This window comes from Halichoeres trimaculatus, unplaced genomic scaffold (assembly GCF_033239565.1).
Source record: "Halichoeres trimaculatus isolate MK-OKI-2021-1 unplaced genomic scaffold, fHalTri1.1 fHalTri1_scaffold_4, whole genome shotgun sequence".
Taxonomy (NCBI): Eukaryota; Metazoa; Chordata; class Actinopteri; order Labriformes; family Labridae; genus Halichoeres; species Halichoeres trimaculatus.
In genome coordinates, this window is record NW_027437182.1 from 35,354,436 (window position 1) to 35,378,007 (window position 23,572).

Here is a 23,572-nt window from a genome sequence, read left to right on the forward strand (position 1 = left end):
GACTAGTAAGCTCTGAGCTGTCTCCAACTGTCAGTGGAGCCGCGCCATGAGTAGCTGTGGAGGTGGGATGGACTCAAAATAAACTGCAGTGTTAGAGTGCATTAAAATGAATGAATATGTCCCTGACTGCAAGCTTGATGAGTTAATAAGATGTGATTTTTCCCAAGACTGACTGCTCAAAGAAGCTGACATTTAGAAACGTGTTGATTAGTATGGTTGATGATCATCATAAAAGAAGAAATTTCATACTAGTATGACAAATATTTTGAGAGATACACCAATCTTGTAGTTCACTCTCCTTAAAGGGTGGGTAATCTGCTGTCACATTTATTAAACATGGGTATAAAGTAACGATGCTGGATGTTCAGCCCAAATGTGTGCTGATTTTCAAACCGCTACATGTTCATATGTTGTAGAAATTTAAGAATCGGTCTGTAAACTTATCAAAACACTCCGTCTTATCTTGACGAGGCTACTGAAATGATCATTGCATAAGCATCTAACTGGCTCATGACATATTGGAGAGGCGCACCACAAATACCAGGTCTGCCAATCAAAGGGAAGGAGGTTTGTGGAGTGATGAGTCTTAAAGTGACAGCGGCTAAAACGAAGCATTTCAGACAAAGGTTGAAATTAGGGTTTTCTAAAACACCAGTTTGAAAGAAAAAAATATTTTTTTTTTTTGAAGCTGGGATTCATGTCAAGCTACTTATGGTTTTCAGTGAAAGAGAACACAGACAAAAAAAAGCATGATACCCTCTCTTTAATGCCTTCTGTCTGCTTCTCGACTCTTTTCTAAAGTTTTTGCATGTGTACTTGTATATTCTTTGGAACAATGTGTTTATTTGTTCATTTGTTTACTAGAAAGACTACTCAGGGCATGATTTGTTTCTATCCTTCCATCCCCTTGCCCCTGCTCTGTTTGGATATCCAGGCCTGTTCCAGAGGGCAATCGCTCAGAGTGGTACGGCTCTGTCCAGTTGGGCTGTCAGTTTCCAACCAGCAAAGTACGCCCGAATGCTGGCCAGGAAGGTTGGTTGTAACCTTGAGGACACTGTAGAGCTTGTGGCGTGCCTTCAGAGGAAACATTACAAAGAGCTTGTTGATCAGGACATCCAACCAGCCCGCTACCACATAGCCTTTGGGCCTGTTATTGATGGAGATGTTATCCCAGATGACCCTCAGATACTCATGGAGCAAGGTATTTATACACTTCCCTGTGCTATCCTGTTCTGTTCGTGCCTTGATTATCTTTTAAACCATCATCTCTCTCAACTTTTCCAAGGTGAGTTCCTCAACTATGACATCATGCTCGGAGTTAACCAAGGTGAAGGCCTGAAGTTCGTGGAGCTCATCGTAGATAATGAGAACGGCGTCCAGGCCAACGACTTCGACTACGCCGTGTCCAGCTTTGTGGACGACCTCTACGGCTACCCTGAGGGTAAAGACATCCTCAGAGAGACCATCAAGTTCATGTACACAGATTGGGCTGACAGGCACAACCCAGAGACCAGGAGGAAGACCCTGCTGGCCCTTTTCACTGATCACCAGTGGGTGGCACCAGCTGTGGCCACGGCAGACCTGCATTCCAGCTTCGGGTCACCAACGTACTTCTACGCCTTTTATCACCACTGTCAGACAGAGCAGGTGAGTCTCTGCTGCTGATTCTCGAAGAGTTATTACATACATGATGTGATTTCAAACAATACACAGCATAAAATCTGTGCAATGCATAGATCACAGTGGTCACAGCTTGTTGAAAAAAATCAACACACAACAAAATAAAAGACAGCCTGCATGTCAAGTGAAGAATGCTGAGACCCTTGAGAAGGCACAGCATACAGGTGCTGAAGGTCACTATGGATCATATAGCACTGCCTGATGAAGAAAAAATAACAGCAGACACACTGCAATCAGAACACAGCATTTCTTTGGAGTGAAAACCGAAAAAAAAAAAACAATAATAATAATAATAATATGTTTCCAAACTTTCTCAAGGACACAATAAACTTATTTTACGGCACTTTCACAACCGTTAAATGCACCTGCAGTAACAGATGCATGTTAGTTGGTCTTGTTAAATGTGATCATTAGGTCATCAAATGCCTTTAGCAAGAAAGCACAGCTTGTATTTGGAGGGATTAGAGAGTCTGTCCGGGAAAATACTATGGAGTCCAATAGTGCGGTGGCTGGTAGGTGTCAAGACAATTTGCAAAGACCTCATCACAAATACAAACACCACAACTTGTGCCAGAGGTTAGTTATCCTAATGGACACAAGTTGTGAAAATAAGTAAAGCATTATTTTCTTTTTGAACTTCAGCTATGGTAAATACAGCTTCCCACCAAGCGGCAACCTCCGGTCTAAGAACACGAGACAATGCTATAGTGCTAAAATCTGCTGTTTTTTGAGTGAATACACACCAAGCCAAAAAAGCAGTTTTCAAAGCAGAAATAAACCTATTTACAGCCTGGTTCAAAAAACATCTCCTGTCCGAATTGCTAAGTTTACCATTAGCACACACTGTACGAGGGGTCAATTTTCTTCTAGCTCAGCAGTTTAGAGGATAGTAAGATCTCGAGCTTGCCCAATCAGAGGCACTGCTCAGCTCACATGACTGATGGGCGCCCTATATCTGTACTCGAAGCCCTTTTAACTTCCATTATGGCAGGGGCAGCCAATCTGCTTCAAAAATCCATTTCAGAAACAGACAGTTGACATCATGGAGACTACATCCATTAATTATACAGTCTATGATCCCACCTTGTGATATCCTTTGTGGTACTTATATTTCTATAATATGTACAGATAACAGCTTTAAGAAATAATCTTGCCATAACATTAGCGTTATTGCTCTAATTGTCATAGTTGAAGTTAAATAAAGGAAACTATCAGCTAACTTTCACAACTTTTCTGTGTTTGTCAGGGTAACAAACCTATTTTAACTTCCTTTGTGTTGTGGCGTTTGCAATCGTGTAGTGGCTTTTGCCAATCATATGACACCTTCCGGCCACATACCGTTCAATAGCTCACTACAAACATTTATCAGAGATTTTTTCAATAAATGATTTATCTGACCTCACTAAGTCACTGTCTCAATTTTTCATGTAAAAATGGATTGCCAAATAATCATCGACATAATTTACAAAATTAAGTTTTGCAAGGAATAAAGAAAAAGATACTACCAGATATAATGAACTTTTCCAGTCCCAGCGACACTTAAAGGTTATCTGCTTCCAGTGTTAAAGTGACACTCTCACATGTTTGGTTCACAGAGGTCTGGTGCTTTTTTCACTGAAGGTCATTTCCCTCAAGGAGAAACCGACACCATCACTTTTTAATCCCCTTTCATGGCCATAATAGTGTGATTAAGCAATAATTGGCCCCTCTGGCCAATTCTGTGTCAGTAAACAGCAGGACTAGAAAGAACTGCAGGTTATCAGTCAATTTTTATTCCCTCAAGTTGTCTCTGAACAACATGATTATTCCTCCTTTCACATATTTCCATTCACTCTGCACCAGCTTTGACATTAGCATTATTTTTCACTCAAACACAACTAAGGCTTTGTCTACATGTTCAGACAGAATTTGTGCACAGAATTGGGTTGGTTAGAATTATCATGAGTGAACAAGACTATTCCTGAAAAGAAGTTTGAGTTTTTTGTTCTCTTTTTCTCTGAGTTTGTGTAGAGTGAAAATCTGCTCCTGATTGTCTGAGCCCTGACTCATACCCTGAGACAGAACTCCACAGGGCGCAAAATGAATTCTGGTTTTATTTCAATGAGATTATATAACCAATGAGTTGGCAGCCAAATATTTTCTCATTTTTTTTTCTTGTTTTGGCTATCTTATCTGGTACTCAAACTTTTATGAAGGATTTTGGGCTCTTGCAAACACACTACTTTTATAAAATGTGCAGTCAAGAAAGAAAGTAAGGATGAGAGAATAATGCCAACATTTTCTTTTACCATATTGTTCATTACTGAGACATGTACTTCGCTGCTCTCTTCTATCCTTTTATTTTCATCTTGTCTGGCTCTGTTGTTCACTGAATAATGGGACACATCTGGTAGACAAAATATTATACAAAAAAAATAAAAATCCTCATTTCCCCTTTACTCTCTGAGAACTGTTGAAGTTTCCGAGCGTCTTTGATTCGTCTGTGTGTCTCGCAGTATACCATTGTGTGTCTGTGACACTAATAATGCCTTTCAGTGTCCTGTTTCTGTTGTGTAAATGTAATAAGAATGATATGATTTGATTCATCTGTTCCTCATTAGGTCCCGCCGTGGGCGGATGCAGCACACGGAGATGAGATCCCGTATGTATTTGGCCTTCCGATGATTGGACCCACAGAGCTGTTTCCCTGCAACTTCTCAAAGAACGATGTGATGCTCAGCGCTGTGGTCATGACCTACTGGACGAACTTTGCAAAGACAGGGTAAGATGACATCAAAACATCCAGACAGCAACACAAGTCTCTTTTTCATGATACTTCTGAGTTCAAATAAACAGTCTGAAACCAACAAGCATACATCATATTACAGCTTTACATTTCACCTCTAGTGTCCAAAAATGACTTTTCATGCAAGAACACTTTAACTCAACCTTGTTTGATGGAAATGAGGACTCCAAGGTGTTTTACTTATTTGATGACTTGGTTAAGCTCCACTTTGTACTTCCCAATATTTGCCAAATTTTTATAAGCAACCAAATATTGCTGTCGTTAAGGAAATAGTAATGGTCAGGGGGAAGTAATGGGACACCGAGCTCCAAGAAGTTGCGACAAGACCCAGACGCAAAGAGTCACATTATCCCACAATGCCCAGCTTATAACTTAAGATACAAACATGTTGGCAAACAACCTTTATGGAAAGATTATTTATTGATCTGAAATTATTTATGTGTAGAAAAATAGTCCCAGTGATTCTACATCAGTTGACCTATTGCTTTGATGTCTTCAAAAACAATATTGATAAACACAAGGGTCTCATATTCACTGCATTCCCTGATCACTCACAGCAACAAAACACTGACAAAAAAATTACTTTGCTGTGAAATGACACCAAAATACTAGCAGCAGGGTTGCCTGTATTTCACTTTTGTTTTACGTTGAACATTTTTATAGTGCTGTTTTTCATCATGACAGGATTTTACCGTTAAAGCGATTATGATTACTAAATATTCCTACTGTAAAGACAGCTTTTACTGTTTTACGTGACCAATTGACCCATGGCTAAGCCACACACCCCTCCACTCACTCAGACAAACAATGAACATTCAGTGACAGAAGCTACAGCAGGTGTCACAGTAGGAGACATTTCACAGGATATCATTGATGATTTTTGGAGACTGAAGGGTCACATATCATCCAGAAGTCAGTAAAGGGCTCTAAACTAGACATTGGAGGGATACATATTTATCATTTTATTGTTCAGAGGGTCAATAAAAAGCTTCAGTTACAGGCCAAAATTTACAGATCCCAATGTTATCAAACGTGATAAACAGCATCACGTTGCCATCACTGTCCTAGACAACAAGTCAGAGGATCAGCATGAGAAAAATATAACATACTTTTTACCTTCAGAGTGTGTCTCTGTTAGATTGGAGCTACAGTATTTACACTGAATCATTCAGAGTAATGTTTGACAACCTTTGTTATTTTGGCTATTACAGATAAGCTAGTGAAGCTAATCTCCAGAAGCTTTTTGGGCAACAGCTAACATTGATGTACAATCACCAAAGAACAAAAACTAGATCAAAACAGGCCAATGAACTCCTAATAAACGGATGCCGCATTTCCACCAAGCAGACTGGTTCAGTTTGTCTCTGTACGGCGCGCATTTTGTGGCATTTCCACTGACTTATCCAGGGGCAGATCCCCAAATAACCGAGTCAAGCTGTCTCACTTTTTGGAACCCTTTCGTATGGGTACCAGACTGAACTGATCCACTGTCAGAAGGTGGAGCCACAACACTGCTGACCATTGATTGGTCAAAAGAATCGTCACTTACCCCGACAGCGTATTTCTCCTGGCGGCTCACAGACTTCTCTGAAACAAAGCTTGATTGCACTTTGTAACAAAGAGCTACATGCTAATAAAAGAGAGGATGAAATGCTGCATGTCTTCCATCTATGCTCTTTGTTTACTGTGGTGTGTTTTTCTTCTTCGTTGGATTTATTAGCGGGATAAACTGTGTCACGCTGCTACGGCTTCACGCTATTGTTTAACAGCTGCAGCTTTTGGCATCAGGCTTACACCCAGCCCACCACGAGAAGGCACAGTTTGCTGTGGAAACACAAACGGGATCTGGCTTAACTGTAGCTAGGAGCTAACAGTAGGCTAATGGTAGGCTAACTTTAGCTAACGTTACAGAAAATCCCAAAGCGTCTGTCAGACTGCAGTGGTGGTTATGCTTGCCACCCGTCCCTTGAAATATGGAATCATTCCCTAATTGGGAATTAAAAGTTGCGTTCCGTATTGAACCACTACAAAACGCAGTTTATTCCGTATTTCATTTTTGTCCCATGCACGTCTGTCACACACACGTCCGCGGGCATACGTGAACACTGAACTAACAAAATAAAGGACAGGAAATATAAAAGAGCAAAATATGTTGCCTGCCTGCCTGCTGCCTGCTCTGCACTGCACAGCCCAGCCCCTTTCGCGCTCCACTTCCTGGTCACCGTCCGTTGCCTAGTTACCTTGCTCGCTCTGCTCAGTGCACCGCAGCGCGTTTTAAAAACAACAAAGATGTCTTCGACTTCTACAGCAGACTAGCATGCATGCTGCAGGGGACCTCCACAAACGTAATATAAGATCCCTTAAGTTGCCCCGTCCCGTAGAATACGGAATCGTCCCATATTTCACACTTAAATGTTGCGTCCCGTTTTAAATCAGTAGGGGCGCAATTTGTCCCATATTTCCAGTTTGCCTTGAACGCAGCACCACTTTGCCTGAATTCAACATGCGTCGGCCCTCTAGAAACAGCAGTCGGTTGAGAGAAAGAGACAGGAAATCACCACTACACTACCCCCCCCCCCCCCCCCACCCCCCCCCCACCCCCCCCACCCCCCCCCCCAAATATGATGTCAGCTTGCCTTAAAACAAATGGAGACATCCTTCTTCATTGAATTCACACAGAGCTGATGTTGTGCCCTACTGCACAACTCAGAGTTGCATGTACCTCATGAACACAGTTTGACAATTCGACAACTGACAAACTCAAAATCTCAGAAAAACCTTGGAAAACTAAAACTGACCCTCTGCCATGTATTTTAATGGACGTATGGGCAGAGAATTTCTGAGTGTATTGGAAGGCAATACACACTGTGATTGGCTTATTGAATTTGTGGGCAGGACTTAGCCATAGGTCAGTTATGTTACACAGACACAACGTAGGTATACACATGCCTGACACAGGTGGCCCAGCTGTTTATCAATCAATCAATCAATCAATCAATCAATCAATCAATCAATCAATCAATCTTTATTTGTATAGTGCCACATCATAACAAATGTTATATCAAGACACTTTACAAAAACATTTACAGGTCTAGACCCGTAAATGTTAAGGTGATTGGCTGTTTGAGTTTTGTGTCAGGGTTTGATGAGGTGGCATTTAGAAGCCACACATATTTGTTTTTAAAGTTAAAAAGAGTCCCATATGATACAGGGAATGGGAAACACTCACTATTCCGGTAATCTAGAGTCAATTGTTTATGAGGCATTGTCATTTGAAAGCTATGTCCTCATGCTGAACATGTGGTAGATCTTTTAAGGTCGGGTTACTTCACAGTCTTTGGGGGCGTGCTTTCTGAAATCACACTCGCAGCCCTCGATCAACACTCAATTCCCATCTCAAGCCGGTGAACTAACTGATGATTTCACTGTAATTGTGTTCCCTCAATATTAACCCACATTTGATGACCAGGAGAAGAGAATTATGCTATCCTGTTTTATGGACTGTGCAGTGTAATTGGTATTCCATGCAGACACACTCTACATATCTTCAAATACATTCTTAATTAATAGACGTAGCCTGAAGAGTGACATTCTCAATGGGACAGAATTTAAATCCTTCTTACCCCTTCTGTCCCACGTTGCCTTTGGGCGTATAGTCACAGCAGTAATTGTTTTTTGAGAGCGTAATGGGGGGACATTGGCTTTTTCTGTGCACTGCCCAGTAGCCCTGAGGGGAACAGAAAGGCTCTAATTATCTACATATATAACCCTAAATTGACGTGGAATGCTGGGTACCTAGGAGATTTATGCCGCCAATTTGAATGGTTAAGCGTGTTCCTGATGGGGTCTGGCTGGCTCCACATGCTGCTCCCAGACAATGGGGCGCTCAGTGGGTCTGAATGGGCTACCATAGCTCAAATGGCTGGCTCTGTTCAGCCCAGATTAAGTGTAAGTGGGTCTATTTAGCACAGGATCCCATGTGACATACGCCTTGAAAGCTGTACGGTGCTGGATATGAAGGGAGAGGTCGCCTGGGGTAGCTGACCTGCATTTACGTTAGAGTTCATTCATGAGCAATCAAGGCTAATTTCTGAGATATTACTGAAAGTGAATCAAATCAGCAGCCACAACTGATGCTGAGGGACATTGATTGCCAACGCATACGCTAGACATCATTTATCAGTAGGCCTGAACTGTATTTCAACCTAAACATAATCCTTACTTTGAAGACTGGATAAATTATACATAAATATCCCAAAAATAGACATACATAATGTAAGCAAAATGTGATGTGCTAATATTTTTGCACAAGAAACTTAAACTTAAAACTTAAAATGAAGTTATTAAATGTCTTAAGACCTTTTCATGTAATCAGAACCTTTAGAAAAGCAATCATCTGTGAGTAATAGCATCCATTTTGACCTTTTTTTGATTTTATCAGGTGTGATGTCTCAGACACTGTTGATTAATATTTGATGAAACCTCAGGGCTTCATCTAACTCTGCATACCTCTATTTTCTTAATTACACTGATTAGCCTGAGGGAGTTGCTTCACTTAGGTCAGAATTAAAAATTTAATAAACATACAGTCGTGTCCCAGCGGTGCAAACTATCTTTAGTTGAGCTTTAGTTCCTCCATAACTCTGACGAAAAACATCCATAAAGTTAAAGAACTCTGAGTGTACAGCCAAGATTGGTGCTACATGTATTGTTGCGTTGTTTTCTCTGAGAATGATTTCATGAATATCTCTTCCTCATCAGGGATCCCAACCAGCCGGTTCCCCAGGATACCAAGTTCATCCACACCAAGCCCAACCGCTTTGAAGAAGTTGCATGGACACGCTACAATCAGAAAGACCAGCTCTACCTGCACATCGGCCTGAAGCCACGGGTTAAAGAGCACTACCGTGCCAACAAGGTAACGTTGGATATCACTGGGTGAATTAACTTGTTCAAAACCTTCATAGTTATTAACCATCTGGGGATAGACCTTGCCTTAGCTTTGTTTCTGTCTTCACCAGGTCTGTTGGGTGTTGAAAAGCTGAGTACTGTGCAGTTACAGTTAAAGGGGACATATCATGCTGATCCCTGATTTAATACTTACATATGATATAATAAAATGAAAACAAGATCTTACACCCCCTGAATTTTCAAAAAATGAGATATTGTATTTTTTCTGATATCCTAGAACAACATTTGATGCCTCTGAAAATAGGTCATTGCCATTTGGCTGCGAGATTTCGACCTTCGTGACGACACGAGGATCCTTTCTTTTTATTGGAGTAATCTGATAAAGCAGCTCCTTCTCTGTGATGTCAGTTAGTCACACAACCGCCACCGAGGGATACACCCACCAAGAGCCGAGTATAAATAAAGCTCCCTACTAGCTCTGGCTAAATTGACTGAGTGCTGGATGCAGGAACTCTGCTCTGCTGAGCAGCTTGGCTTTACATGGTGAATTAGTAGTTAAAACACTGTAGTTTTAGCAGACGTCGTAATACTCGTGAGACTGTGATATTTGCATGCTTGTTCTGACATGCACTGTGAACCTGGACCACAATAATGCTGCGGTAATGACATAGTACTCCTAGTAATAACATAGACGGTAGAGGCGATCTTTAGACTACACTTTCAGCATGATGGATAAAACAGACAGAGAAAAGTGAAGGAGCAGGATGGAGCCCTGTTATAGAAATAGTTTATTGGTGAAGTCTGCCTATATTTCCACGTATAAACTATACATGTTACAGTACCGTTTTGACTCACCACACTGAAGCGTCCTGAGATGATCTGTGTCCAGGTGGATTTTCTTCCTCCTGAGCTGCAGAACCGTCCGGGTCTGACCCGGGGTCCAATACAAAAGGACGTATCCTACACTCTGCCATTTTATTAGTGCTATCAATGCTTTATGGTGAAGTTTTGGCAAACAGCAAACTCGCTCGGTCTGCTCCATTCAATGTGGCGATTTTGTAAGTACTGCCATGCTGCAAAAACCGCCCCCTGGCTCTACCCCCTCCGCCCCTCTGATAGAACTGACTAATCGGAGCACAAAGGGCTGTGACGTTGCGAGGTTACTGGAGGTCATTTTCGAAATGGAGTGTTTCAACGAGATCTTCAGAATGGCCTAAAATGAGGATATTGAGAACGCTATTGTGGGGCAATGAAGGAACTAAATGACTTGTACTGAGGACAGAAATGCTTTACAGGCATCCTAGTCTGGCATAGTGAAAAGGAGAAACAAGCATGATATGTCCCCTTTAATAAAACTACACAAGTAACCTTTTTGGAAAAGGAATGTTCATTTGAAAGCCAAACTCCTGACCAATCAGATCACATTTGTCCCGTCAGTTTGTACAAAAGATAATTGGTCACTTTGCTTCCCATTATAATGATGTAACCAGATTTGAATAAACAGTGGTTACAGTTATGTAATGTTTGCACTTTATTTTATGATACAGACAGACAACATTGCCTTGAGAAAAATGGGATCTGACTCTGTGTGTCTTTATATCAGATAACTCCCATCCCACTAAGGCCACAAGTAGCCGGGTATCTGGGGAACTGTATATATTTTCATTCGTTAGGCCTGTCATCCACAAAACCAAAGTTTTGCGCACTAGTCCGCAGAAACACTGCTTGAATAATGTACTCATAATCCATGTTAACCTAATTTTCTTATACCCGGTTCTTTTGAACTCAACATTTTGGCAACCTCCATGTAAAAAAGCTTGTAGCTGCATTAAATTGATTGCACTTTGAGATATGTTTATTGTTCATGTTAAGTAATATTCTACATAGATTCTTTGTACAAGAAATGTTACAATTTTGCCCCTTAAGTATTTTAACACCCATATTTTTCTGTCTCCTCCTCAGGTCAACTTATGGTTGGAGCTGGTTCCTCATCTGCACAGTCTCAACGAGGTCACCCAGCTCATCCCTACCACCACCAAGGTAGAGACAACAACCTGCTCTTTAGGTTAACCACTATGGTTGACTCTCCAACAGCAAAAGTTCTGGATTAAATAAACATGATTGCAATGAATGCAGTGCTTAGATGACTTTCTGGCTTGTTTTGTCCCGCTTCTAGATACCTTATGTGATTAATGCTAATTCCAAATATGTAACATTAAAGGTAGCATCTGCAGGAATTATTGTTACTTGTTAGCTAACACAACATTCATATTGGGCTCCTCCTTCTTGGCTCAGTGCCAGCAGCAGCACACACCCACAGCCTCTGATTGTAACTACATGAACACACTCACTAGCCCAGAAACCACCTGTAGTTGCCCTGCTACGTCCACAATTTTTGCCGCTCAGGATAGCTTCTCCCACTTGCTAATCAACACACAAGGTCACTTGGGCACTGGGGGCATCATGATTGGCTGAAGAAACCACATTTACTTTCCATCCAGAAACATCCCGAAATGACTAAAACACCATTATACAGGCTGAGGAGGGGGTTCAAGGCAGACACAGACACTGACACACATGTAAAGAGGCCCATGGGAGCAGGATTATTCATGTAAAAGCTGACATTTTATTTTTTGGGGAAATCTTGTAGACTCTACCTGTAAAGTCCTTTAAATGTGCACAGAGTTTTGGATAAGTCATCACAAGAACAGCTGAGCCACATATCATCTGCCAGAAGCTGTTATGTAATTAGCCAAAAACAAGTGAAACATAAAAATCAAGGTTGATTTAACGAGTACAGATTGTGTTCCATATTTTACTTTCTTACTCACTGTTCTCTGGCCTAAATCATAAAACAGTCAAAAACTAACCAATGTGCATCCTGTCTTTAGATTCCACCACCAGAGGCCACCAACCGCACCCCAAAAACCAAGGTTCTTGTGACCAAGCGACCTAACCCGACCCCGTTCCCCACGGAGTCGCAGGACAGCCATAACCAGCCCCATCTGGTGGACCAGCGGGACTACTCCACTGAGCTGTCAGTGACCATCGCTGTAGGAGCCTCCCTGCTCTTTCTGAACATCCTGGCCTTCGCTGCGCTGTACTACAAAAAGGACAAACGCCGGCATGATGTCCACAGGCGCTGCAGCCCCCAGAGGAGCGCTGCCAACGACCTGGCTCACACTCAGGAGGAGGAGATCATGTCCCTGCAGATGAAGCAGCACTCAGACCTGGACCGGGATTGCAGAGGGGTGGGTGACTCCCTGCATCCGCACGACATGGTGCTGAGGACTGCCTGCCCGCCGGACTACACTCTGGCCATGAGGCGCTCGCCAGACGACATCCCGCTTATGACGCCAAACACCATAACCATGATCCCCAGCACCATGGGGGGGCTCACCTCACTCCATTCTTTCAACACCTTCCCCGGCAGCGGGCAGAACAACACCCTGCCTCACCCGCACCCACACTCACACTCCACCACCCGGGTATAGCCCAGTGGAATCACCCACACAGGCAGGACTCTGACGGCTGAGGCAAAATCTACCGCCGCTGCTACAGCAGAGACTCATGGCCAACACGCGGGGAACGCAGGTGTGTCCGGAGCTGAAACGCCAGCTTGGAGTTGCCAGACACCCATTGGATTATTCTGGGATTGTACGACACCCTGTTCATACCTGAGGGAATATAGTCAACGGATTACTCTGGGTTTGGACGAGAGGAAAAAAAAAGAATAATTATGTTTTTTGTAGAAAATAAAAGACAAGAAGAAAAAAGTACAAACACACAGTGGAAGAAAAACAACCTTACAAGCTTAGACAAGGAGGAGGATGTTTTTTATTATTATTTCTGTTCTGATATTGCAGCAAAACAAGGTACAGTAAACTACTTTTTCTTTCTAGCGACAGATATGGCCTTCGGGATCCTTTGACAAATGACTGCTTGACAGTATTATCTGGAAGCAGAACAGAGCATCAGACACGCCTCGGAGCTGAGAAGAGGGGAGCACTTTGTAAAAGAAAGAAAACATATTGTTTTCCTTTGGCGTCGCGTTGCAGATTACTCTGTTTGTGGGGCACAGAGTGGATGCGGCGCAAACCAATCTAGGCATGTGTTAACTCTATAAACGGAGGCTATGTAAGATAAAACAAAAACAATAGTTGAATAGAGCAGAGGACGGACTGAGGACTTCAAAGAAAAAAGAAACCCTGTATGCACAATGGAACCATTTTGAGGAAAAAAAATATCACAGATACTTTTCATCCATTTATTTTTCAGGATTGGGAACAATTTTATTGTATAGAACCTATTTACATATCTAGATCTGTACACTAAGCACCAAGGCTGTTTAAGCCCTCTTCTATTCGGGGGGACGTTATACTGCAAACCTGCCAGCAGGACTGAACCAGTGGGGAGTGGGGATCCACCTACTGGCTTTTCTGGCAGTTCCAACTTCAACACAGAGAGCTGGGGGACAAAGGATAATTGGATATTTTAGCACGATGCGCATGACAATTTATCTGCTTGATGGCTGCTCTGCTGATTATGTCATTATTAAGAATAATTTTCACCCTCTCCCTCGCATTGGAGCAATTTCAGACGGATTCCTGATTGGATTACGGGAAAACACACGCCCTCACAGGACCATGGGAAATGCGGTTCCAGGTTGTGGATGTTGTGGGACAGGAAGGGAAGGGCTGGGGATGTGGTAAAACTTTTTTTGCATAAAATAATATAGCTTGAGTGGAGCTGGGGTTATAAGGACTAGTTTTGTACTCTGTGTGTTGGTACTATTTTTTGATAGTGGGTAAATCACATTACACTGTATCAATCAAACTCATTGTACCTTCAGTTAAGACCAGTGTTCTTTGCTATTCTACCTATTGGACCACTTTACCGTATAGAAGTTATTACCTGCACTGTTTATCCCATCGCCCACTTTTCTTTAACTGGAAGCTGTGATGATTGACCGGGGTGTAGTCGAGTTGGAAATGTGTCGAAAGATCGAACCCCTGGACTTTTCTTTTCCTTCATCCAGCCACGTTCTGTCGGTTCTTTAAACACGAAAGCCTATATGTGACTAACGCAAGTCAAGGGCCAAGCACAGACAGATCACATTGGGTGGAAATCTCTGGAAATGCACAGAAAGTTGAACATATTGAAGAGCTATAGGGTCAGAAGAGATGGTTGATTCCCATGATGCACTTTTCATGTAGTTTCCATTGTAAGTCAAGGTTGATCCCTTCTGGAGGCACATAGAGGAAATGTGGTGGAAGAAAAAAAAGGCCTTCGATAGCAGCTGAGACCCGCAGTCAACCTTCTTTACCTCACTTTAAAGAGCTACTTCTTTTCTTCTTTTTTGCCCTTTTCTCTTTTTTTTATCTACTGTCTCATCTTTTCTACTGAGCTGACAGGCCAGGCTGTTTAGCAAAACGGTTTCCCCGACGCCTTCAGTGTGCCATCTCCTGCTAGCCTGTTTGCCATCGCTCACGTCTTTAGGTCAGTGAAGCCTTGGCAGCAAACAATGTTAGCCACCGGAGCGGGAAAGTGTCATACAGAAAAAAAAAAAAAAAAAAAAGCAGAATGCAGTGTGATTCAGTCGCTTAGGAGTCACGGGGGGTAAAGTGGTGATCTTCAAAACAGACAGAGAGTGGAATACCCTGGATGGCAAGCCTATTGTGCTCAGATATAAGATGTGTATACAGGCAGAGAGATGCTACTTGGTAAGCTGAAACGCTTGTCTCTCTGTTTTCCCCTCACTAAAGCGTAGATGTGTGGAGGCCTCTGTTGTGAGAATACATCCTGCCCCTTTTGGATTGCTCACAGGCACTGTGCAGTCATTCAAAATAATGAGTGCAGACTACTGTTACCCCATATAACACTGCAGCACACGAGCTGGGAGGGGGGAGGGGGTACAATCCAGGCTGTCTTTGGCAGTGTTGCCTTTTTGGGATAAGATTTAAATTGAATAAACTAATTACATCTGTTGGCTCCAGATTGTTTCTCTGGATGAAATGAACTGCACGGGCTTGATCTGGGATTTGAACAAAAGAAATATTCCAAGGCTATTATCACACATCATCCTCATGGGCCAGAGACTTTTTAATACCCTCTCTGTAAAAACAAGCTTGAAAAAAAGTGTGAATATCTAAATTCAGAACCAATCACTCTGCATCAACTTCCTGTTCTGACATTTGTGGGTCAGCAAACTGAAACATCTGCAACTGCGCTGATACTCTCCCTCAATAACGTGCTGGGTACTCATAGTGTTTATGAGACGTCGTTTTTAAGCTAGCATTTGATTGCCTGGACCTGAAGGTAGACCGATATAAAAACATATAAAAACAGATCTCACATCATGTGGACATGAACCCTCACACAGAATGAAATGCTGATGTAAGCTTGGCAGCGCACCAACAGTAGGCGATGACAGTCCTACCACAAAGACTCTAAACACCACATTTAACATAAACCCAACTGGAACCAAATTAGGACTCAGAGATCAGGATTAAACTTTTATCTCAGAAAATTATGGAATTTATAGGTGCAAAACAAATAAAAGTGAACATCTAACACAGACTGTTAACTCATAAAAACCTCAAATTAAATTATAATCACACAAAACAGGCTCCTGGCTAACAAGCATGTGTGCTACAATTATCATAACAAACACAAAGATGTGTAAATGATGTGTTGCAGCAAAAATGAATAAATAAATTAATAAATAAATTAATTAATTAATTAGAAAATAAAATGATCAAACAGATCAACAAGTTGTCAACATGCATATACAGAATTTGAGATTTAGAAAAACAAATCAAAACATACTTCTCTAGTCTACTTTCAAGAAGTCAGGAGGTTCTGAGAGTTAAAGGATAAGTTCGGTTTATACAGCTTTTACATTGTTTATAGAATGAAGTAGAACAAAATACTCACCCAGAAGGTTTTCCTGATCCAAGCAGTGCTTCAGGAGATATTTAGATCCAAAATTGTGCAGCGGACGTCTGTATAATGGGATCCATCAGGGCATAGACAGCGCCGCTCCTAAAACTGTATTAATCGTCCAAAAACTTGTGTTTTTCACCAATATTCCATCATGGTCCGCTCCAGGTTAGTGCTCTCCTGCAGTCTGTGTCACTCCAGACAGCGCTGTGTGGCTGTGCTGACCTCTGAACTGACAAAGACTTTGTTTAGGTTTGTCCCTAAAAGAAAGGAGTCAGCTCTCCAGAAAGTACTGCGCATGCGCAGTCGGCTCTCCAGAGAGTACATCCTTAACTGGATTTCTAAATCGTTATTTATTTTAAACAGTTATCAGCATTACGACAAACCAAAAGAAACAGAAAACACTCAATAAAACCATAATCCTGATGCCAAAAACAACAAACCTTACATAAACACTTTTTCAAAGGGAATTTGGTTCAGGCATCCTACTGTGATTTTCACAGCTGATCGAAAAACACATTTTTATAAACATTAAATGAAAAAGTAGGAGAAAATTCAACGATCTGAATCGGTAACCAATCTCATCATCAAACATCCTGAGGTTCAGTCTCACAGCTCGCTGACCTTTCTTGTTTTTTTTTATTTTTTTTATGCTTTTTTTCTTATAATGAGAGTAAACTTAGCTGAGGTGCAGAGTCAGGTAGTGTTTGTTAGCTCACAGCAAAAAAATAAAATAAATAAATAAAAAATAACAACTCCTGAGATCGGCAAAGTGATTCACACCCTCTACCTCAGAAATGAAGTCATGTGAACTGAATGTTAGGGAAGAAAAACTTTCATAAAATCCTGTCTGTTTGCTCTGAAAAAAAAAAAGTATTTTAGGACATCAGCTGCACCAAGTAAGACCTGATGACCAATTCTATGCCAGTCTCAACTTATATAAAAAATAAAAGTGCATAAAGCTGTCTGTATGGTGGCAACAGCTAACAAGATTCAGCTTGTTTGGTGACTACATCCAAACAACAACTGTCCTCTCTCCTCAGCAGACAGGCTGCCCTGCTGGATTGCTTGAGGATTTAAAACTAGACAGCAGGTCTAAAAAAAGGTACTGGACTGGCAGCTCTGCACTGACTCATGAATCAAGCGTTATATAAGCAAGGAAAGGCGTTAAATTGCTTCATCATGCTTTAAAAGTGACAGAAGAGAAGTTTGGTTGCCACAGCAAATTGACAGACTCCAACTTTATGAAATTACATCATCAGGTGATGTTTACATCCCAGGGTAGGCAAAGACGGTACGGATTAAGAAAGCAAAAATCACACGGCTGCTATCACTGTAAACTTAAACAAGCAGAAAAAAAGGAGTGGGGTCAGAAAGGCAGATAAAATGTGGAGCAAGTTTTATAATTAAAGAAACAGCCTCAGCAGACCTCATTGGAACTGATTGAAACATGAAGCTATCAACTGCCTCCTTGGTAAATCAGGGGATCAGTGACAGGAAGGGAACAAAGAGAGGACCTATCACCTTTAATGAGATTTTAGAAGTTGCTGCCCATCATTGAAGATAGACACAGAGTTAGAAGATTGATGGTTCATCAGATGACCATCACTGACAGCACTGAGCCCTTCTTAGGAGACTCTGAAACACACTTTATGCTCCAGTATCTGCATATCTGAATCCCTCAATGGTCTCAAATAAGAGCAATAGAGTCATTTAGTTATAACAAAAGCAGAATTATCCGACTGTATTAGAAGATAAATCATCTGAACTTTCTCTCTGTATAAACTTGTTTTTCTTAAACAATACATTTAATAATCTCAGTTAATTTCATATAGTGTTTGTACCTCCTTATTTGCTCTATCTTAATCATTAGGAAACTAAAGAGTTCAAGGGGGGCTCTCTGGGTTATCATGTCCATACTGATATAATAAAACACCTTGATTCTTTTAGACTTTCAGACATATCAAATGCCTTCCTTCCTTGTTAAACTTTCACTTGTGTTTTATTTTTATGGATGGTTGGAAACTTGGACTTTTAGCCCTCTAACATGATTTCATCCTCCATAATAGATTTTTAAAAAAGTTAGCTTTAAATGTAAAATTCATCTGTGCCTGTAAGTTTGTCTTGTTGGCCCAAAAAAATGTCAGAACTGTTACTCATGCTGTCAATGTCAGTGTGCATATTTCTGCACTTGAATTCTGGGACTAGTTCACAGAAGCTAAACAGCACCTCTAGTGGTCAGAAACTGAGCGTGTCTGCAGAGGCTGAGTTTGTCATGTTATAAAACCCTCATCCTAAATTACAGTATGTGCTAATGATAGAGGACAATTACATATTAGGCTACAGTTATAACTTTTCATAATGAGCAAAATAAATACTTCTGTTTAATTCAATTCAAAAAACCTTATATGTCCCGGGGGCTGCATCAAGGCAAATAAAAATGTTCCCAAAAACAAATGTTTTAAACCTAAATGTAGAGTGTAAATTCAAGACTATTTAAAGCTTGAACTTAACTTAAAACACAAAATATAAAAGGATAAAACCCATTTTTAATCACACACCTTTTCCTTTTGAATTAAAAGAAAGCAAAAAAACAAAACACAGTTTTTAGGATATTCACATCTCCCATTGTCTTTCACTCTCAAGTGATTTTTCAAATAGTATTTCAGAATTTGCATTGTTAAACACTCTTTTGCAATTTATACACTGTGTGTGAATTATTGTGCTGATTTCTTCCACTGTATGAGAATAAGACCTAACTTAACATCAGAAAAAGCATTTCTACTTTTTTGTCCATCAGCACAAATATACATTAAAAAATATGCCTCATATGTATGACCTCATCTCCATTAGGAGCTTTGAACAGCTCATTTAATGTATTGCTTTCAAAGGTTTTGTATCCCTACCAATTTTTTTCCTTTTTTTACATTTATTTGAATTTTATTTTTTTTATTTTTTTCAAAATAAAGAAATTCATTGGCATTAATGGGACTTTAAAAAGTAGAAGCCCTAAATGAAAACTTAAAAAAAAAAGAAAACAATATTTCCCAATGGAACATTAGTTCAAAATGTTGCATGACTGAGTTAAGCAAAGTTTCAATTAAATGTATATTGGAATAATCCCCGGATGTGACTGGAGACCTTTTCAACAAGTTACATGAGAACAGCACGAGCTTTGCTCAATTCACGACATCATCAATTGATGATGAGCATAATAAGTGAAACCTTCGGTAAACAGAAACATCCTGTTGTTTTAAAGATGTTTTTAGTCCCTTTCTGATCTTTCAAGATCAGATTCCTTGTGTGAAACATATGGCTAACTAGCTGGAGGCAAACATCTCAGATGGAGGCTGAAATAAAGGTTTTCTAAGACATCAATCTGTGAAAAGTGAAGATTTATTTTAAGCTTTTAAATCATGTGAAGCTGCTACGGAGCTGTCAGGAGGACAATAGACTAAAACCTGAAAATGAGCAGGATACGTCTCTTAAATTCAGTTACAAGCTCAACACACTCACCCATCTCTGACAGAGGAAACATTAGGCCTTTAAACAAAGAGCTGATAACAATAAAACACGACTGGATAGTTAAATGAGACCATAAAATAAGAAATGAAGCTAAAATTTAATTGCAGTTTTTATACTGTTCATATGCTTTGGCAGGTTTTACAGGGAGGCTTCTTTTTTATTAATATTTTTGTGGAGAAGAGTTTACCTTTCGTCTCAGTTTATTGAGCCACACACACATAAACAGAAAGAAAATGTTTTTTTTTTAAACATCATTTTTAAATAAAGTCTCTGGTTCATGACTCAAACACCACTAGACACTCAGAGGGTGCTGCACCGGGTGAGAATCTGTTTCTTTTGGGTGTTTGCTTTTAAATTCACATCTTTTAAATTCACTGGCTTAGTTTATACTCCAACAAATACGCTTATCAAAACCACGTTAAGGCCTCATTGAGTGAAAACTGTTCTGATGTTGTCCAGTTAAAGAAACCCTCCGTGGATGAAAACTGAAGCTTGTACACGATATTCATCATGTGTTCCTGCAATGTGCCTACTTTCTGTTTCTGTAATAGTATATATTTAGTATGAGGATTACTTCATGTGTCATTTGACATCTGGCTTGTCCTGATTAAGACTTGAATTTGGGTTTATTCTGTTGTGTGCTTGCAAGAGCACATACTCCAAATCGGAAAAAAAAGTGTACACCTCCAAAAAGGCAGATGTAAGATAAAAGTGTGAGGATGCTCCAGAGTTCAGAATGACTCCCACCCAATGTCAAGCTGTGTTTATCATTCGAAGACAGGAACTCGGACCCTATCCAGGTAGCATTTCCTCAGTCATTTCTGTTGAAATCCCCACACCTGTAAGTTAAAACGAGCCAGTCCGTTCGGTGAGTATGAATCCACACGGTGTGGGACTGAAGACTCTTAAGAATCCCTGTTCTAGGGGGACGCTTCACTTTTGTTCCAGTGTAAACCTGCCCTGACCGCGTCCTGCTGTCAGCCTGTGCTGTCGCATACAGGACGGACGGGGAAAGGAGAGGGCGGGGGAACGAGCACTGCGAATGAATGTAACGCAACGTGCCATTTTCTAACCTCAAAAATCGCAGCCGTATCGACAACGAAACCAAACCCTCAGATTCATCCTGAGAGGTTTTTGCTAGCAGTCTTAAGGTGGATTTGTTCTTTGAATGCCATGTGAAACAGGGGGGTACTATGTGAGCTGGTCTGGCATTTGTAATGTAGATTATTTGTCACTTGTCTTTCTTTCTGGTTAAATAGTAATTACTCTTCTGGAGCACAATAAATGATTTTAATATGCTGATATGTTTTTTTCTCTCTCCTCTCTCTTGCGTCTTCATTTATTATTTTCTGTGGCTGTTCATGCAAAGTGACTAATTCAATTGGTGAAGCATACATCAAGTCTCACTCACAAGTAATTACTCTGGCAATTTATTTGTGGCTGGATTAAATTTGTTTTCAACGACTGAAGGCAGAACAAGCTTTGTCGTCATCTGCATGCACATTAGGGCTGAAAGCTAATGCCTGCCGACACTCGGGCTTAAGGAATCCTACGCATCTCAGTGTAAAGAGGGAAACACTCGGGGAGCAGGTTTACATCCATCAAACAGTCTCCGAGCGATGGGCTCAACCTGCAGATGAAAAACATATTAAGCCATTTTATCCCTGCAAGTCTTTCACTCACAGTCTCTGTGTTTATTTTTATCCTCTGAGAACTCAGATGGAAATGGTTTCCTGTGCAGTTTGTGTTGTTTTATTTATCCATCTGACACACATACAGCTCAGTGCTCCTCTGATTCATTATGTGAATGTGGTATTATGTGAGAAAAAGTTGCCATTCACTTAACATTGATGTGTATTGATTTCAGCCCCACTCACAGTGGAGCTCTTTAAGGTACAGCCTTCACTGGATGAATAAGTATCAGTGTACGGTAGCCCAGGAGGCTCAGTGCCCATAGAAATACATGCAAGTAAATGAAAGGCTGAATGAGGACAGTCTGTTGTCACCTTTGGCTGGAATCAGTTGTGTTTTATTGGAATAAAGATTCTGTTTCTCATGAACACCATCACCCACTCTAAAGATGTGACTATTACCAAAGCATTTTTTAAAGGTCCCATATTATGCAAAAATCACTTTATTAAGTCTTGTAGTTAAATCTGTGGGTCTTTGTCTTTCCTCCCAGCCCACAAAATGTGATATTTAATGACAAAACCTGTATTTAGTAGTGTTTATGAATATAAAATCCTGACCTATAACAAGCTGTTTGGAATTTCCGGGGTTTTGAGTCCCTTTTTTGAGTATTCAGGAGCAAGTCTGACCTGACTGGTCCACCGGAGCAAATACCCCCAAACCCCATCCCCGCCCACTCCTCCCCCCGCATCTGGGGAGAAATCTCTCCAGCAGCGAGTGTGGCTGTTTTTGGCTGTAAGAAGAAGACAAGACTATGTTGCTAGAGTTCATTTATGAAGGAAATGTTCCAGCTACATTCAGTAAAACTGTGCATGTGTGTGCTAGTCACTTCACGGCCAACTGCTTTTCCAACTTTGGACAGTCCAACAGAGGGCTAGTGAATAGACTGGTCCTGAATCCAGGCGCATTACCAACCATCCGCCAACAAACCTCCAACCCTGGAAATGTGAGTATTTTAAATGCTGTGTGCTGTGGAGCAGATGTAACAGCTTTTCCTCAGTGTCCCCCCTGTCTCTGTGTTAGCTTCAGGAGGCTAACTTCAGCTGCAGTTAGCCTGTTGTTTTAGCCTGTAATGTTATGGTAAACAAGCTTTGCTGTTTTCTAAACATTGTGCACTCTGAGCTCGTGGCGTCGCTCTCAGTGACATGGAAGAGCGGGGTGGTATCAGCGGTAGCTCATTTACATATGAAGGCCACGCCCACTAAATCAGAGCGTTCTGAACAGAGGGGCTATGAGAGCCTGGAAACAATGCTGCTGTGCTTGATTTATGGCTTTATGGACCAAAACATGTTACTACCATTTCATGAAGACGTCAGTGATCCATATTAAACTGCAGGAAAGGAGCAGAATATGGGACCTTTAACACTACTTGTCCCAGGATGCAAAGCAACAAGGTTATTTATTTATCTGTTGTGTAAACAGGGTCAAAAATCAAACTCTGTAAACTTAGTTTTTACTTTAGTGCCAAGAAGATGAGCAGACTAAATGTTTCCTTGTGAGGGAGTGGAAGAGTGGGCGATTTTCCATGCTGGACATGAACACAGCATTGCAAGTCTGTATACTGAGGGATAAATATGCCAAGTCGAAAAACTTTGAGATTTTATTATTTAACAAACTGACATTTATTTCCACATAAACACACAAAAGTACTAAATATTGGTACTGTTGAGTATTCAGAAGTAAAAGGTATCCATCCCTACACATACCCCTAATGTGTAACGTTGGTAAATTCTGGTTATGTCCTGCCAGTCATCTACCAATCAGAGCTAATGTAACCTCACTCTTCATTTTATTGATGGACTCTCAAGTTTGAACAGACCACTGCAGAATAACTGCTGACTGTGGGTTGGAATGGACATTATCACAAACAGATTAGCCTTTAGCTTTAGCTCTATCTCTCCTGTTTCTCTTTCTTCTGCTCTTCTGTCCTTTTTCTGTCTGACAGTTAGGCTCCAGTGTCCACCATCAGTACAAAATTAATCCAAGAAATGCTTTTCTTTAAGAAAAAAGGACATATCTCTCTTCTCTAAACTTTGCCAC

General features: G+C 40.9%; 1 protein-coding gene across 5 annotated transcripts in view; it reads left to right on the forward strand.

Moving 5' to 3' along the window:
- Nucleotides 1-19,220, forward strand: part of nlgn1 (neuroligin 1) — a 553,048-nt gene extending 533,828 nt beyond the window's left edge. For all 5 annotated transcript variants that reach the window (XM_074667620.1, XM_074667621.1, XM_074667624.1 and 2 more), the window contains 6 exons: nucleotides 935-1,201; nucleotides 1,286-1,647; nucleotides 4,281-4,441; nucleotides 9,227-9,383; nucleotides 11,339-11,416; nucleotides 12,268-19,220. In XM_074667620.1, the coding sequence (XP_074523721.1) occupies nucleotides 935-1,201; nucleotides 1,286-1,647; nucleotides 4,281-4,441; nucleotides 9,227-9,383; nucleotides 11,339-11,416; nucleotides 12,268-12,870 (1,628 nt within the window). In that variant the 3' untranslated portion in view covers nucleotides 12,871-19,220. The remainder of the gene's footprint in view (nucleotides 1-934; nucleotides 1,202-1,285; nucleotides 1,648-4,280; nucleotides 4,442-9,226; nucleotides 9,384-11,338; nucleotides 11,417-12,267) is intronic.
- The last annotated feature ends 4,352 nt before the right edge of the window (nucleotides 19,221-23,572 follow it).